A 16,263-nucleotide genomic window follows, 5' to 3' on the forward strand; every position below is an offset into this window, starting at 1 on the left:
GTACAACGTACGACGTACAACGTACGACGTACAACGTACGACGTACAGATTAACATAAACAATGCTCAAAACGGCCTAATTCGGGTTCTCTGACCTCAGAAACGTCCAGAAAACATGTTTCTGAAGTTTTCAAAATTTTGACCGATTACAATACTTTTCACCTTACACTATGTGTGCGGAAAAGTAAAAACACTTATTCCACCCGATTCGCACTGAGTTGATTGTATTTTATTCTATTAAATTTAACTTTCCTCGAACACTCCTTCAAATTTCAACTGAATAAAAGTAGCTGATAAAAGTGCGTACAATAATGCTGAATTTGCATTTACCTGCTGACGAACACATTCATAGAAATGATCATCCTTATATTCGACATAGTTCATATTTATGCCAACAATATCATCCGATCCCTCTTTAAAACAGACTAAAACTGTCTTTTGATCGATGACCGTTCGCCAAAACACCGTTGATCAAATCTGAAAATGATACTGGCTACAGTATATTTCAACAATAGAAATGAAAGATACCGATACCGTAGGCTTCACAAAGTGGTTCATATTTACAGTAATAATGAACCATAAATGTTAATGCTTCTTCAGTTTTTGATTCGGGAAAATCTTGTATGCGATATTCTTCATGGTCGTTTGTTTTAATGTTTTTTATTTTGAAAGAATACCAGACTTTTGGGTAATCAAATGAAATGGACGCTTTCACCTTAACAATTTAACACCTCCCTCCATTGTTTACCGTTTATTATTGATAAGCTTAAATGATTTTATTGTCTTTTTAACTTTTTTTTTTAATAGATTACACTCGAAAGATAATGCTGCACTAGAAAAGATTGTCTGACAAATATACGTTAAACAATCTATGTCTTGATCAACGTAGCGCAGGACTGTAAATGTGGCACGGTTGTCTTGATTTGTATGTAGGAACATTTTATTTAGTTCTATGTGAAGTTGTTGTTTATAAAAACAAAATTATTGACATTAATAATAGTTTCAAGCCAACTCAGTCTATGTTTAAAACAATAATTGGAGCCTGCGAATTACATTTATATTAAGAAATCAAATTTTTAATTGAAAATCAAGATTTGTATTGTTATCTATTAAGTGTGATCATTTTGATTTTGTAATATAAATGAAATTCGTAGGCCTTGAACAGGAATCAAATAACGATTCGAAAATTCGACAATTTATTCTAATAAATTATTGATTTAAAGACAGGCTCGAGGGTCGATCGCTGCCCAAATAAATACATTGTGACGTCACAAAACTTTGAATGAATGCCATCTGAATAAATTAGGGTTATTAAAAGATTACAATCGAAATTATTCTTTGTTCAATTTTTCTTTTTTTTTAATACACTTTTTAAAAATCGATGAATTCTTTCGACTTTGTTTGATTCAGTTTAATGTGAAAATATTGCAAAATGCCGTGATGGCAATGATGACAATGAAAAATACTTAAACACATTTGTAACTTGAGATGTTTTTTCGACTTAATTTCGGATTTATTCTCGAATCTTTTGTCCAATTTCAAATGTTCTTCAATCAAGTAAACATGACATTTCCTCAAATGTAAACTCATCGAGTTATATACTTACGTGATGTCTAAATTTTATGTGTTCCATTCAGGTTATAAGTTTTGTATGGATGCAATAACTCAAGTGGCATAAAATTTTGAGTTGGATTCATTTAGAAACGCAGGACCATGTTTCGTTAATTTTTTTATCAAATCCGGCTCAATTTAAAAGAAGAAAAATTAAAATCTATTGAAAATAAATATTGATATTTACATACACATGCTTGCTTGTATTTCATGCAATGTGACATTTACCCACATAAATCAACTCGTTTCAATTCAGTGTCGTAGACACGGATGAGCTGAAAAAGAATCGCATTCACTTAATTGAAACATATGTGCATATCAAATCCAATTTTAAATAACATGACACGAGAAATACAATTGTAAATGAATTCGTTGTCAATGCGGTTTGTTTCAATCAAATACATAATGAAACGTCACACAACGTTGGCATGTGGATACGGAATATTTATCCCATTGTTATTCTCAAATCGAATTAGAGATTTGCAGCTTTTTCCGCTATCCCATCCTGCCTTGATTAGAAAACATCTAATATAAGCTTGCTTGTGCATGTGAACTATTTTAATTGACTGCATACCATGCCGCAATAGAACCAGATTGTAAAAAATCCAATTAGATCCATTTGAAATATCACTTTGGAACATTCTTGCAAAAATAATTTGCTCCAGCAATTCATACATATTCATTTCAATTAAATCATTTAAACTTATGCTTTCAGAAATTACTTAAAAAATACAACAATAAACTCGAATAAAGTACGAAGGAAATTCATTTTTTAGTTGTTAAAGTGTCCTTTTGCAGTGTGGCTAACTCAAAACAAATACCACAACCGAACTAGTCATCATCTTTTATGGTAAACTGTCCAATCAATACATAAATACGAATCTGCATATCACAATGGAATGATATCAGGGTTGGACACTTTACAAATTTGTTTGAAAAACCGCCAATTCTAAGGCAGGGCTGAAAAATTTCCCGTCACGTTTATGACAGTGTAGGATCATAAAAGTAGTTTTTAATCAAATTACGTCTAAAAACTTTCTAGTTATTTTTATATTTTATTTGTTGAAGTAGAATAACTTAAAATCTTTAAAAGAAGTTCGTCAAATTCAGTCGTGAACACGTCTTTGTTAAGAAAACAATTTCTGAAATTCAGTGAATTCAATTTTGTACTTTGGTTAACACAATATTCGGCTGTTTTGAGTATTTTGTTATTTTTTTCCAAGTATCTAAAAAACAAAACCAAAATCTTCCCTTTGAATTGTCACCGAAAATCACATCATTAAAAATTATTCGAAAATGTCGTCCGATGATTGGATGGAAGAACTGAACAAAATGTTGGCGAACATTGAACGCCAGGTGACGTCTTCGCTACGAAATATTAGTAACTGTTTCAAACAGTCAGGTCAATCGTTCCACCAAGCACATCAGAGATATCGTTTAGAGCGCTCAACCGACAGGTAATTCATCCTTGAATTTTGTATTTTATGCCCTTTATTAATGAAAATATCTTCTTTTATATTCTGTAGATTACATGAAATTTATTCCAAATTTGAATGTGAATCGTTCAATAATCGTCAAATTAGAAGTGTAGCCCACATTTTAATCGATAATAACAACTCAAATCCAATTATTGAAATCAGCGATGATGAAAGTTCTGTGGAAAGGCCTAATACCAGTTCACAATCATCCAGAGAGACTGCTTTCCGAAATGTTGATCGAGAGATTAAAAGCGAGGACGATCACGATGAAAGCGATGAACAAGCTTCTGTAGGGGAGGTGGTCAATGTGGAAACAAAAAAAGAAGAATTGGAAAATGATGAGATTCCGATAGTTCGTTTTAGGGCCAATCAATTGACATTGGGCGCATATAAGATAGAGCCAAACTGCTCTGTACGTGTCGAAAGTGACGAAGATCATAACAAAGAAAAAAGTGAAAAGGGAGCGAAGCGTGCGCGATCGAATTCGCCGAATATTTTTGATAAATTTGGTGACAACAACAAGACAAATGTATGTGAACGATACAGAAAGAAATCTCGTTTATCTCAGGGAAGAGTTGAATCGAAAGATGGAAGCCGCAAAATCACGAACGAAGTGAACATTTCCGAAGCTGTTGTTGAAGTGAATGTAGCTGGAAATGTTGTGAGAAGTGCTCAGCCGACTCTTGATAAGTGGGTTTCACAAAAAAATAAATATAATGTACGACGTCAATATGAGTGCTATCTTTGCAACAGGGATGAAAATTCGAAAAAGTATGTTACTTTTGCAAAAAATTCACTTAAAATTCATATGAGAATACATAATGGAGAAAAACCATATCAATGCGATCGGTGTAAGAAGCAATTTACCCAAAAGAGTAATCTTAATTCGCATATTGTAACTCACACCGGGGAAAAACCGTATAAATGTGGTCAGTGTAAGAAACGATTTAATGAAAAGTATGTTCTCACCATGCATATTCGAAGTCACACTGGAGAGAAACCATATCAATGTGATCGGTGTAAAAAGCAATTTACCCAAAAGTGTAATCTCAATTCGCATATTTGAAGTCACACCGGAGAAAAACCATATCAATGCGATCGGTGCAAGAAGCGATTTACCAAAGAACCCATCTTACTTTGCATATTCGAAGGCACACTGAAGAAAAACCATATCAATGTGATCATTGTAAGAAGCAATTTATTCGTAAGGATTACCTCACTTCACACATTCGAATTCATACTGGAGAAAAACCATTTCAATGTGATCAATGTAAGAAGAGATTTATCCATAGAAATACTCTCCATTTGCATATGAGGACTCATAAGGACAGTCGGTTCCACTATTCAGGTTGTCACCGTGGATTTACACAACATATTGAAAAAGAATCACATGAAAAGGAGTGTAAACGACGTCGATATGAGTGCTATCTTTGCAACAGAGTTGAAAATAAGAAAAAGTATGTTACTATTTCAAAGACAACACTAGAAGGACATATGAGAATACATACTGGAGAAAGACCATATCAATGTGATCATTGTGAGAAGCGATTTAGCACATCGAGTGATCTAAATAAACATATTCGAATTCACACTGGAGCGAAACCATATCAATGTAATCGGTGTAAGAAGCGATTTAGCCAAATAGGTAATCTCAATTCGCATATGAAGACTCATTATTTGTCATAAGGATAGTTTGTTCCACTAGTCCAACCTCAGTTTGACTCAAAATAAGAAGAAATTTCTTACTGTTTACTATACATACTGGAGAAATGGCATTGAGATTAAAATCCAATATAATATAAATAGTTTAAAGAAAATTGACATCTTACCATTTACTTTACCCATTTAGTTTCTAGTGTTTATCATAGATTCCATTCAAAAGAGTCCCTTTAATCTTGTTTATAAACACAAATAAATATGGTGAAAAAAAAACGCAAACAAATCTTTATAAATCAAAGCATACCTTATTTATTCATAAATGTTCCTAATATTAAAAAAAAAAATCACGCCAAAATTCAATGACTCGCCGTAAAACGTTCCGTATACGTAATTTACTCAAAATATTTGTTTTTGCATGCAATTTTATCTCTTAGTTTCAGTTGCCGTCTAAAAAATATTATAATTTGATTAAATTGGTAAAATCACATTCACATGTATTATATAATTTGAATAAAATTTTGATGTCCTATAGTTGATTTGAGACAGTTTGCTTATTTTCACTGAACAGTTTCTTTAAAAAAATTGGTTTTGTGTGTGACTATTCTTGTATACAATTGCCGAAAGTAAAATCTTAATGAGCATAAACAATTAAACATACATGTTTTGTTGATATCATAAATAGATAAAAATCTAAATTTTTTCCTACGGAATTTGAATGAATACTTCACGACATTTGGCTGCAAATTCACGGATTAGACTTTGAATTAAACGTTTGTTCACTTTTTCACTGAAAATAAATGAAATCGGAGTGGAATATGTCGTTAGCTGAAGATAGATTAAGATTTTTGAAAAATAATATTCACCGAATGATGGCTTTCCTAAATCGATCTTTTTCAACGCTCGAGATTGTTGCTGTTGGAAATTCGTTGATCTGCAAGCATTTAAGCCATGCAATCAATTCAGCTGGATATTTTTTATTGAGTGCCACAAAAACGTCAGCAAAAATTTCGACATGAGTTCGTGCTGTCAAACTTCCAATGCATAACAGTGTTGTATGGATAAGTTCTTCGCCATTCTTTAGAATAGCATTGGTGGCACGTGGAAATGCTCTCGATTGAGCGATAAAATGTTGTAAGAACACCACAGCATGCTTTGCCACTCCAGTCTCAGGTAATACCATCACTTTAATTGCTATTTCGAAAAAAAAAAAAAAATGTCAAATATGTTTTGGAATTTCTCGGCCGAAATGTCGAGACTTACCATAATTTACTAATTTATTGCAGTCGATTTCATCGTCGTCAAAGGCGTTTGGTACTTTTTTCGCGACAAGTGCATTAAAACTTAAAAACGATTCCAACACATCAGAAATGCCAGATCGATCGAATGGTGGCGTTTGTTCAATCAATTGCAAATTATATAAAATCACTTGTATCAACAATTGCCGCATTATTGGCGTACAAATTGGATTTTTGTAATATAAAAATATGCACTGCAAATATACGAAGAGATAAAAAGAGAGATGGTTAAATGTGATGGAAATGATTCAAAAATTAACTGTCGTAAATTTACCGATTTTGAAATATCAATAGCTGGTGAAACGCATTTCGATTGAAGAATTGTTACAATTAAATTACACACGTCAGGTAACATTGGATGAAAATCGTCCATTAAATTTGTGATGGCATATTTTAAACCGCAGCATAGTGCCTAAATGTTCAGCAGTAAATCAAAGAAATCAGATGGGATTTTTTTTGGAATGAATGTAAACGACTCACCTCAATAATACTATTTTCGTTGATCCAAATTGATACGATTTCCTTGAATAATGGCATTGTTTTTTGCATAATGAGTAAAACCGGTTGGGTTGTCGAATCATTTCCATCAATATTTTTAACTTTGGTATTAAGCGATGAGAACAGCGTCGAAATCATATCCAAACGGAAATTTATGCGTACTTTACTTGGCTCGGTTATCTGTGAAAATCACCGCAAACATTTAATTTCATGTGATTTTGGACACCAAAAATTTACAATTTAAAAATTATATTGCTCACCGTTCTAGTTTGTACAAGTGACTGAAGTTCAGTGAAACAAGGTGATACAACAATGTCCAACCACCGAAGTACGTCTTCCGGTGGTAACATGCTCATAAGCTTACCAATGCTATACATTAGACGGACTTCATCCGATTTCATCAAGTGGCCATTGTTCATTGCTTGCAGACAGGCTTGCAGTAATGGTTCGGCATATTGTTTCAGATCCACTTGACATTCACGACACAAATCTTTCAAACCAAGCGATGCCTGTGCGGTTTGAGTCGAATTCAACCCAACCACCAATACGCGAATTGCATGCGGAATATAAGTGGGATTGTCTTTGAACCATTCACTGTACGCACCTGAATAAAAAAAAACAACAATTTATTAAATGGATCTCTTTTTAAAATTTGCAGAATTTTAACGAAAATTTCACCTATTGAATCCAATGCGGTCCCAAGCAATTTCTCGTGCAATTTATCATACGGCAGTTCACTTAAAATCGTTATAAACTTTGGCACTCCAACTCGGTCATCGGCATCAATGTGTTCGGCCACTGAATATATGGCATAAATACATGCCTCTGAAAACGAAAGATGAATAATATGCTCCAAATTCGATCGGTATGATTCAAATAAATAAAGACAAACCTAATGGTGTCCATTTCGTGGGATCACGTTGAATGTTTACGATGCATTCGTCGAGATATGTGATTAAAATTTCAAACAAATGATTATGAAGCACTTCGAAACAGTAGAGCTGTCAAAATTCATGGAAAATATGTTACGATTTTATATTGTTTCGATTAAAAATAATAGAGAATACCGTCAGATAGAACTACTCGCCCAGAAGGAAGGGTCAGAATCTGTCTGACGGTATTCCCTGAAAAATAATATTTTTTCAGCTTACCAATGTATCCGAAATATCTTGGCGATAGCATCGAAAAGTCTCAAGGTCATCGGCCGACCATTTTTCCAATGCATTGTCATCGGGTTGTTGTGCCTTCCGAACGAGTATTTTTGACAAATGTGAATAAAGCGGACCAATCAATTCAAGACCTTTATTTTTAATCGGCATGATGTTATCATTTGATAAAACTTCATCTTGTAGCATAAACCAAAATCCCATCGCCAGAATGCTGCATGATTCTTCAACAGGATAAATGCCGGGTTTGTCAGTGCACGAAAGTACCTCTTGTATCAGTTTTTCATACAAATTACGATGTTGATCGCTTTCGCTTAGCACACCAGATATTAGCAGTCTCGAATGGCATTCAATCGATGATATGAATAAAGTGTAAATATTGAATGCAATATCCTCATTCAAGTTATTCTCTTTCCATTCATCTTTGGTAATTCTTGACAAACTCTCCACTATCATGTTGAGCAAATTTAACGCCGCGTTCGGAAATCGATGTGCATCCGGTTGAATGAGCATGGTCTAAATTGAGAACACAAAACACAAGGGAATTCATTCACACTACCCCCAATGGATGGCCTCTACCCCCCAATACAGAATTCATGCTTATATTTACCGTTAGTGTTTTAATACATGCTTCCGATAATTCGTTTTCATCGGCTGTCATACAATCCGCTGCATCGTTTGTATTCCAATAGCACAAGTTGATCAAGTTAAGCATTGTTTGCGTTATATCTTCACAATTATCCAGGGGAAAACTTCCATTTCTGCGAATAAAATGAATGCACTTTTATTAGAATTTAGATCAAACTTAAACAAATAAATCGTAGTGGGATCGATAAACTAACTTTAACCATGCCTCTATGCATTTAACTGCTCGAAGTAATGTTGGTAAATCATCTTCTTTGTATTCATTTTCATTGCGCGCAATGTGTGCAACAATAAACTCTTGCACGGTATTTATAACAAACGGTATTCGCTTGCAAATTTCATTTTGTATGGCTACCCTTTGAACTGATGTATACATAGAACTTATCTATGGCAGAATAAAAATTTGATGTTAAAAAATTTACCAAATTATCGATAAAATATGTCACCAAAAAAATAATTCAGCTTAAAATAGTCAAAAATGAAATATGGTACCTCTTCGGGGATTGCTTGTAAAATGTCCATTAAAATCCATGCCTGTGTTTCGATGCATACATTTGGCATTCGTTCATTTTGAAATGTATTCACAATATCTTCAATCATCGTTGGATGCTCGGATATCATGTGAACGATGAATGCACTTAACTGAAAATTTCAAATTTTAAATTAATGTTTCGAATAAAAGATTTTATTATTCAAAGCGTATTTACCGCGATACATAGACGATTCAGAACAATTTTCGGACCATTTGCGTATAAAATAATGGTTGCAAATAATTTTTGTCGAAGCTCTTCTCGGTTTTCTTTTGGCACCTCATGCCAATGCTTCAGCAATTTTGTATGCAGCGTTGTGGCACCAAAAAATTGAATTTCCGATGACTGTTTTCACATGAGAGAAAAGAAAAATATTTATTTCGTCATTCATAAGTTGATATTACCTTGTCGAACATTGATAAATTTTATATTACCTTGCCTAATTGCATTAATTCCCATACAAATGACCATGCTTGTGGGCTCAATTGAGCCTTTGTAAGCCAATCGTGTGCAGCTGATTGTTGTTGTGCACCCGATCGATAAAACACGCTGACCGCTTCTTCAAGCGTTTTTACATCGATTGCTGCATCCATTCTGCAATCTAATTTTAATTCAATTTCTTTTCTTATTTATTTAAAAACGACCGTAATGGTATACACACAAAGTATTAGCGAGAATAACTAATTGAATGATAAAAACAAATAAAATAAAATCGTTCACAATCAATTACAAAACACAGTAAGCTGGCGAAAGATGCTTTTGAGCTCTTTTTTTGTTGAGAATCAAACAAAAATCATTATGACGGATGTTGTACACGGTTTTGTGAGCGAGATAAAACATTCAACTCGCTAATGTCACTAAGTGCGAACTTCAAGTGCAAATCTAGTACGGAGCTCACATTTGAACATTATCAGTTTGTTTTGAACAAGAAAGAAAGTAAATGTTTTGGTGAAAAAGAAAAAAAATTATTGAATTTTTTGCGTTTAGAAAAAAAGACGATGAAATGATTTCGCATTTTTTTTTTTTTTTTTTCAAAATTTTTTCGATTAATTTTTTTCAGCTCTGCTTAGTCATTTGCATGGACGTTCGAATTCGAATTTAATATTGTGGTACTAGAATAGAGTTTGACAAGCGGCCGCACATGTTTCACGCACACACTTACAGTAAATAAAAAAGACGTCATTCGTATGGCAACGACTGTCAAAGTGATACATTTTTTTAAAGTTAAAACGCATATATGAATCAAATACATGCAAACATCTACTATTAATACACATACATCGTAAACGTGATTGTTGAGAAGATCGACACAGTAACAAAGCCAGACTAATTTCATATTTTGTTTCAAATTTTTGTTTTATTTTTGACATCAAAATCATTTCGATTGAATTTTTTTCAAAATCACTTATGTGCATTGATTGTTTGTGGCCAAAAACAAAAGTGTGACATTCAATTGAATGTGCATAAAAAGTGTGCAATTTGAATAAAATCGAAGCAAAACAAAACATAAAAGTAAAAAGAAAACAATCTATACGAACGAATATTCATCTAATAGACGTAAAAACGAGAGGAAAAAAGAGTTGTGTGTTAATGAGTAATAAGTGACCAATAAAGACAAAAGAAGAGTCAAAAGAGCGAAGTGAGAAAAGTGAATATCGAAAATATATGCAATTTTAGCTGTGCCCGTTGTCATCATTGTTGTTGTTGTTGTAACTTTCGAACGACGACGACAGACAACACAGTAAAAAAAAGTACGTCTAAACTAGTAGAACTGAATAAACAAGCTTGTTGTTTTTTTTCTTCTTCTTTTTCTTTTGATATAAATTAACGCGTCGATACACAGTGAAATCGGATTGAATTGATCGCATACATGCTAGACAGGGACATAATACTTGTTTTATATATATTGTTTTATGGTAGCCGAAGTCAAGCCGATTCGCATTTTTGTATGCTACAAATACATTGAATAATCGCGCTACTAAATTGCTGAATAAAAATTATTATTGGCTCATTTTGTGTGGTGACATTTTGCTGTCGCACATTTTTTTGCTGCTCGTCGTGTGTGTTTATTCATACATTTTTTTTTTATTTTTTTTATTGAAAACGCTCAAGCGATTGTGATTTAGGACACAGAAAATTCTTGACAGCAAGTAAAATAACAATAGTTCGTGATTAAACTTGACAAAAATAGTGTTGGTTTTTTTAAATCAAAATCAATTTTCGTCATATGTTTTAAGGAAGTAAACAAAAGAAAGCCGTGCATAAATCATATAGGAAAAAAAGAATTTGTTTTAACATACATTCAACGTCATCCTGATTTGAGTTTTTTTTATTCATTTGAGAGAGAAAAAACGAAAATCAACGCTACGAAGAAAAAGTGTAAAAGAGATGACAAGAGGATACTGAATGCACGCGAAATTCACAATAAACAAAATCATCACAATTATTACAGTCATTGAGCAATTATTTAGCAAAACGACCGACGACTCTGAATGCAAAACAAGAGAATGAAAAATTGTGTGCGTGCACACGACCAATTTTGTTGCCAATAAAAAGTAATACATAGACATACAATTCTAAAGCCGAACCATATTAATTTGGTTAACGCATTTAATAAAAACTAACAATTGCAATAAAAAGAAGAAGAAGAAGAAGAAGAAGAATAAAACAGCACAACAAACGAGAGCACTCGTGTCAAAATCGCTGAACGATCGTCATTTTTAGTTTATTTATTTTTTTACAGACCAGTCATCGTCGCCGCTGATGATTTGTATATGCGCTTCGGTGTGCTGACGTCGCCTGTGTATTTTTTGTGTTCCTCTCCTTGCTGCTAATGAATGTGTAATACCGCCCGTTGTTGTTTTTCTGCCATACGTAAACGAACGAAAAAGTGAACTTTAAACGCGCACATCACTAGACACGGGGAATAACGTTCGATTTGAATATGCATTTCTTTTCAACACCGAATATTCTAACCGATATGACAAATCAATTGAATTGAACAACAATAACAACAACAAAGTTTTCCAATAAAAAAAAAAAAAACAATAACAACAACAATAGAAAACAGCAGTCAAGAATTATCGCATTGTAATGAAATTTGAGTCTATCGTGTGTTATCGGTGTGTACTTTTTTATTCGCTCTCATTGAACATATTTAAACGCTTCCTATTAAATTCCAATTAAGTAATTAATGTAAAAGTGAACACATTCGAAACGAAAGTATCAAATTCGATATTGTGAAGCTGTCAAGCAACAACACACGGCCAACAAATGAAAAACCTGACTCACAAATTAAATGACAATAAAATGCTGTTGAAGTGTTCTAATTTGGAGTCCGGCAAAGGCAAAGGAAAAGTGACCAGAGCTTCAACAGGTAAGTGAAGAATATATATCATTCCGTCCATTGCATTCGTTTTTTTATTCATTCTCAAAAAAATTGCTTTTCAACTTGTTTTCCGCTCATTTGGTGAATTCACTACGTTTGCGGTCGAGGAAATGAAAATGTTTGAAAAAATTTCATATTTTACACTGAATCGAGTTTATTTTAATGACTGAACAAGTCAACATTCAGACACTTCGGTATTGAAACGAACGGTACGCTATAAATAAATATTCGATTAGGTAAAAAGCATCGAGTATAAGTTAGCAAGTAATGTAAGTAGTGATACGGCACCGTCCAACAATAATAATAAAGATACATTTGAAAGCAACCACATGGTATTCGCATAGTGCGGCTTCATATTGTGTACAAACATCAGAGCAGCACAGCTCATTCCATCACATTCACCTTGTTTGCGTGCAGTATTTTTTTTTCGTTAGTGATGTTTGTCTCCGTTTATTGGTGTGCCATCTCTATCGCACCCGTTTATTCTATTCATCTGTCATTATCGTTATTCGTGCGATTCATATAGATTCTCATAATCATGCAGTGATCTGACAAAATGAAACGAAGAAACGTAGAGTAGAAACAGAAAATACGCGTATAATGCAAATTCGTGTGGAATGGACGAAGTAAAGAGACTTCGAAACAAACGAAATGTCTATAAAGCGAACGCATACGCTCATATTGTAGAGGTAACAAATTATAATAACAATCGGTTCATCAGAAGATATTTTATTGCGTCGCTTCATATACAATACATAGAAAGAAAAAGAGAGAGAAAGAGAGTGAGCAGTCAATTGTTTGTAGATGTTGTTCGTATTCGGTTGGCCATTCGCTCGTGCGTATGCGCCTCACATGCTTAGACACACATTTGCATGTTTTGAGCGTTGTGTGTATAGGAACCATTTGCGTCACGCATTTTGATCAAATGGTCATACGTGTTTTGATCAAATCATTCTCTCTTCGTTGCGCTCTCTAACTCTTGTTCGCTCGTTCGTTCGTTCGTTTTGTCCGTTCATTCGTTCGTTCAATTCGTTGGCCAATGAAGTCAACATATATCTATTTACTATTTTGATTTACTGCACATAGAAACGAATATAATGTAACAACTGTTGCTTGTTGCTACACTTGCAAAATAGTAATACTTCACCACCTCGTATCGGAGTCGCAACTGAAGCGAGTCAATTTTTGCAGTTGTGTAAGCTAGAATTTATCGATTCGAGAAAAAAACCAGCCACAGTATAACAGTGCGTTTTTCTTTCGATTCACTTGACTGCAAAATTATTATTATAAAATCAAATGCTAATGTATCGCCAATGGAATTTACAGTGACTGAACCACACTGAAAATAAGCATGGCAGCAGAAACAAATTGCATTTGTTTATATATTTTTTTCTGTATTTTGTCATATCATCTTCGCTTGACACTTTGACTCATTTCAAGTGGCTAAGGGTCATTAAAATCCATGTGTTTTTGTTCTACATATTTTTTTCATGGTGTTTGATAACAAATCTGATAATTTCAAATAGTCATCCAATCTAAAAATGTACGAAACTTTGGTGTGTAATGAAATTTTAAACGCGATTGAATTTTATTCACAAAATAATCGAATTGGCGGATGATTCGTTTGATGTTTCTAAAATACATTTGCGTTTTGCTCTCCTTTTTTTTTCAAATGACGGCAGACAATTTCTTTTTTCAAATATGACGCGAAAAATAACCATACACGTTTTTTTATTATGACGATTTGGAATTGCAAATATTACACCGTTTTTTATACGCAAATATATATATTTTTTTTGAATAGTTAATTTTTGAAAATGACACGAAGTTTTGGGTCGTGTAGACGATAACAGACTACATTCCAGAATTCGTTTATCTCATATTTATCGTTCGACGTAAATCCCAAAACCGAAAAAGAAGAAAAAGAACATAAATTTGTAATATGACGATATTGATATCGTGCATAAAACGTGATATGAACTACATGGCAAAGGACACGTTTTTAATTTGTTCGAGTTTGACAGCATAATCAATATGTGTGTAGATAAATAGAGCGTCTCATATTGGTAATGGCATAAAATGCCGTCGATTAGGTAATGCCGTCCAACCACAACAAAAAAATCATTCATTTCGATAAAAGTTCAAAGAACCAAAAATTCATCGACAAAAAACTTAAAATAGGTAGCTGATAATATTGGTCGTTTTCGATGTTCGTTTTCATTTTATTCGACGAGCAGGTAGCCGAACCATCTAATCGAATTCGTGTTGCTTTTTGTTGCATTGATACAATTCTATTGTTTGCACAAATATCAAACACTACACATATCAATATATCATATATATACATGATAATTCGTGTCGATTGCGGCTCTATCAATTCATCAGCAGTTTCATTCAAATGGCTTATCTGGAATCAAAGCCCGCAACACACACAATATACCATTAAAATCGAAATATTTTTTTTTTTCAAGAATAGAATTTTGAATCAGTAAGACTTTAGTAGTCGTCATCAGTTGTGTGCACAAGGTTGTTTTGCATTTTGATCGATTGTTGACAACTTCAATCATAAACACACAACTCCATTATTATCTTGTCTATCATCATATTTGCAATCGTATTTATTCTTTTATTTAAAAAATGTCACAGATTACACTCCATTTTGAGTGTGGAGCGAAAGAGAAATAGACAAAGCAACACATTGATGTCATGGATTTTGAATCATCTTATGGTTTTTTTTTTCACACATTTATCGCTCGCTCATTGGTTGTCCATTTTTAGCAGCTTAGATGCAATTTAAAATATGTCGCCCAAACAGTTCTTCGGCGTCTGAAGGAAAATCAGAGAATCAATGACACCACAAACCAAAACAAATGAGCAAAAAACCAAATATACGCCATTGAATGATCAATGCAGAGCGTTGGATGTACAATGAAATATTCATTCCTATATCATAGGTCATAGTAAATGTCTGTGTGTGTAAGTATGCAATAGTACAGCTCTGATGTTGTTTTTATCGCTGATAACATAATCGATGAGACTAGTTTTCAAGTAAACAGATTATCTACTGTCACCGATTATCAGCATACCCTTAGGACTTTCACAAGCCATATGAAAGTGTAAAGGTGAGTTGGCTGTGTATGCATGCGCATACAAACATGCATATGGCTTCGTATGATGAAACCTTCACATATTTTGTCTCTATGTACTCTATTCGATATATTACCGTTCGTATTGTGTCAACGATGTGTTGTGACGTGCAATTGTCTATTGAATACGTACATTGTGAGCGATGCAATTTGATAAAATCTCACCTCATTGTCGAAAGTTAGTCAAAATTATTGTTTGTGCCTGCTATTAGTGTAGGCTAAACTTTCAGCTGACTTCATGTACTTTGCACCAACGCAGCAGTGGAAAATGAAAGACTGGATTTTGGAATTTTCACCTTTTCGTACTCATACAGAATCAATAAAGAAATTGCAGCTGAAATTTAGCCTACAGCTACTATCAGACACGAATGACACTCCAACAAGTTACTGTACTCACAGAAAAAGTGGAGACGGTTTTTCCGCAAATTATTGCAGAAACAGCAGAGCAGCACTAAAAACGTGTTTTTTGTAGCTTATTTTGACAGCTCCGTACAAATGTGTATATTTTGACGTTTGACATTATTTGTCATCAGTTAGACAAAAAATTAGAGTCAATGTAAGTATTTATTTTTTGAATAATTTTTGTAATGTCGTTTTTGCAAATTAAATATCCTCATTTTTGACACAAAAAAAAGTATTTTTAATAGCGTTGTTGTTGTTTTTGTTTTCTTTTGATTTATAAATTACAATGACATACTTGATGTGATGACATACGTATTCATTACAATACATAATGCACATTCATATTTTGTGTGATTCTGGAATCAATACATTTAAAAAAACATCATTGATGCAAAAAATCGAATATTTTTATCAATAGGTGCTTTTAGAATTAGATATATTTGGTA

The 16,263-nt window shown here is 33.3% G+C and overlaps 4 protein-coding genes across 5 annotated transcripts in view; 3 read left to right on the forward strand and 1 right to left on the reverse strand.

Annotated features, from left to right (window-relative positions):
* The first annotated feature begins 2,903 nt into the window (after positions 1 to 2,903).
* On the forward strand, positions 2,904 to 3,847 carry LOC116341797. The gene is made up of 3 exons (XM_031769093.1): positions 2,904 to 3,067; positions 3,137 to 3,749; positions 3,842 to 3,847. Exons 1-3 carry the CDS (start codon positions 2,907 to 2,909, stop codon positions 3,845 to 3,847), a joined length of 780 nt encoding a protein of 259 aa, XP_031624953.1. The 5' UTR covers positions 2,904 to 2,906.
* Positions 3,848 to 4,055: 208 nt separating this feature from the next.
* Positions 4,056 to 4,774, forward strand: LOC116341798 (zinc finger protein 37-like). The gene has a single exon (XM_031769094.1). The coding sequence runs from the start codon at positions 4,181 to 4,183 to the stop codon at positions 4,772 to 4,774; it is 594 nt and encodes a 197-aa protein (XP_031624954.1). The 5' UTR covers positions 4,056 to 4,180.
* Positions 4,775 to 5,030: 256 nt separating this feature from the next.
* LOC116341712 (importin-13) lies at positions 5,031 to 9,632 on the reverse strand. Its single transcript, XM_031768950.1, has 14 exons — positions 9,316 to 9,632; positions 9,059 to 9,226; positions 8,844 to 8,993; positions 8,549 to 8,736; positions 8,317 to 8,467; positions 7,692 to 8,222; positions 7,433 to 7,541; positions 7,219 to 7,365; positions 6,801 to 7,144; positions 6,523 to 6,720; positions 6,317 to 6,454; positions 6,008 to 6,236; positions 5,611 to 5,938; positions 5,031 to 5,534 (listed from the first exon to the last, which is right to left on the reverse strand). The coding sequence occupies exons 1-14, from the start codon at positions 9,472 to 9,474 to the stop codon at positions 5,450 to 5,452; spliced, it is 2,925 nt and encodes a 974-aa protein (XP_031624810.1). The 5' UTR covers positions 9,475 to 9,632; the 3' UTR covers positions 5,031 to 5,449.
* A 535-nt stretch (positions 9,633 to 10,167) lies between these two features.
* The window catches only part of LOC116341710 (nuclear factor of activated T-cells 5-like), a 42,969-nt gene continuing 36,873 nt past the window's right edge, over positions 10,168 to 16,263 (forward strand). The window contains exons 1-2 of one of the 2 annotated variants that reach the window (XM_031768946.1): positions 10,168 to 10,632; positions 11,625 to 12,257. In XM_031768946.1, the coding sequence (XP_031624806.1) occupies positions 12,155 to 12,257 (103 nt within the window). In that variant the 5' untranslated portion in view covers positions 10,168 to 10,632; positions 11,625 to 12,154. Of the gene's footprint in view, positions 10,633 to 11,420; positions 11,437 to 11,624; positions 12,258 to 16,263 lie in introns of those variants that run through there. The other variant, XM_031768947.1, reaches the window with a different exon arrangement.

The sequence above is a fragment of the Contarinia nasturtii genome, unplaced genomic scaffold (genome assembly GCF_009176525.2).
Source record: "Contarinia nasturtii isolate CC-2019 unplaced genomic scaffold, AAFC_CNas_1.1 Cnas_scaffold_745, whole genome shotgun sequence".
NCBI classification, from domain to species: domain Eukaryota; kingdom Metazoa; phylum Arthropoda; class Insecta; order Diptera; family Cecidomyiidae; genus Contarinia; species Contarinia nasturtii.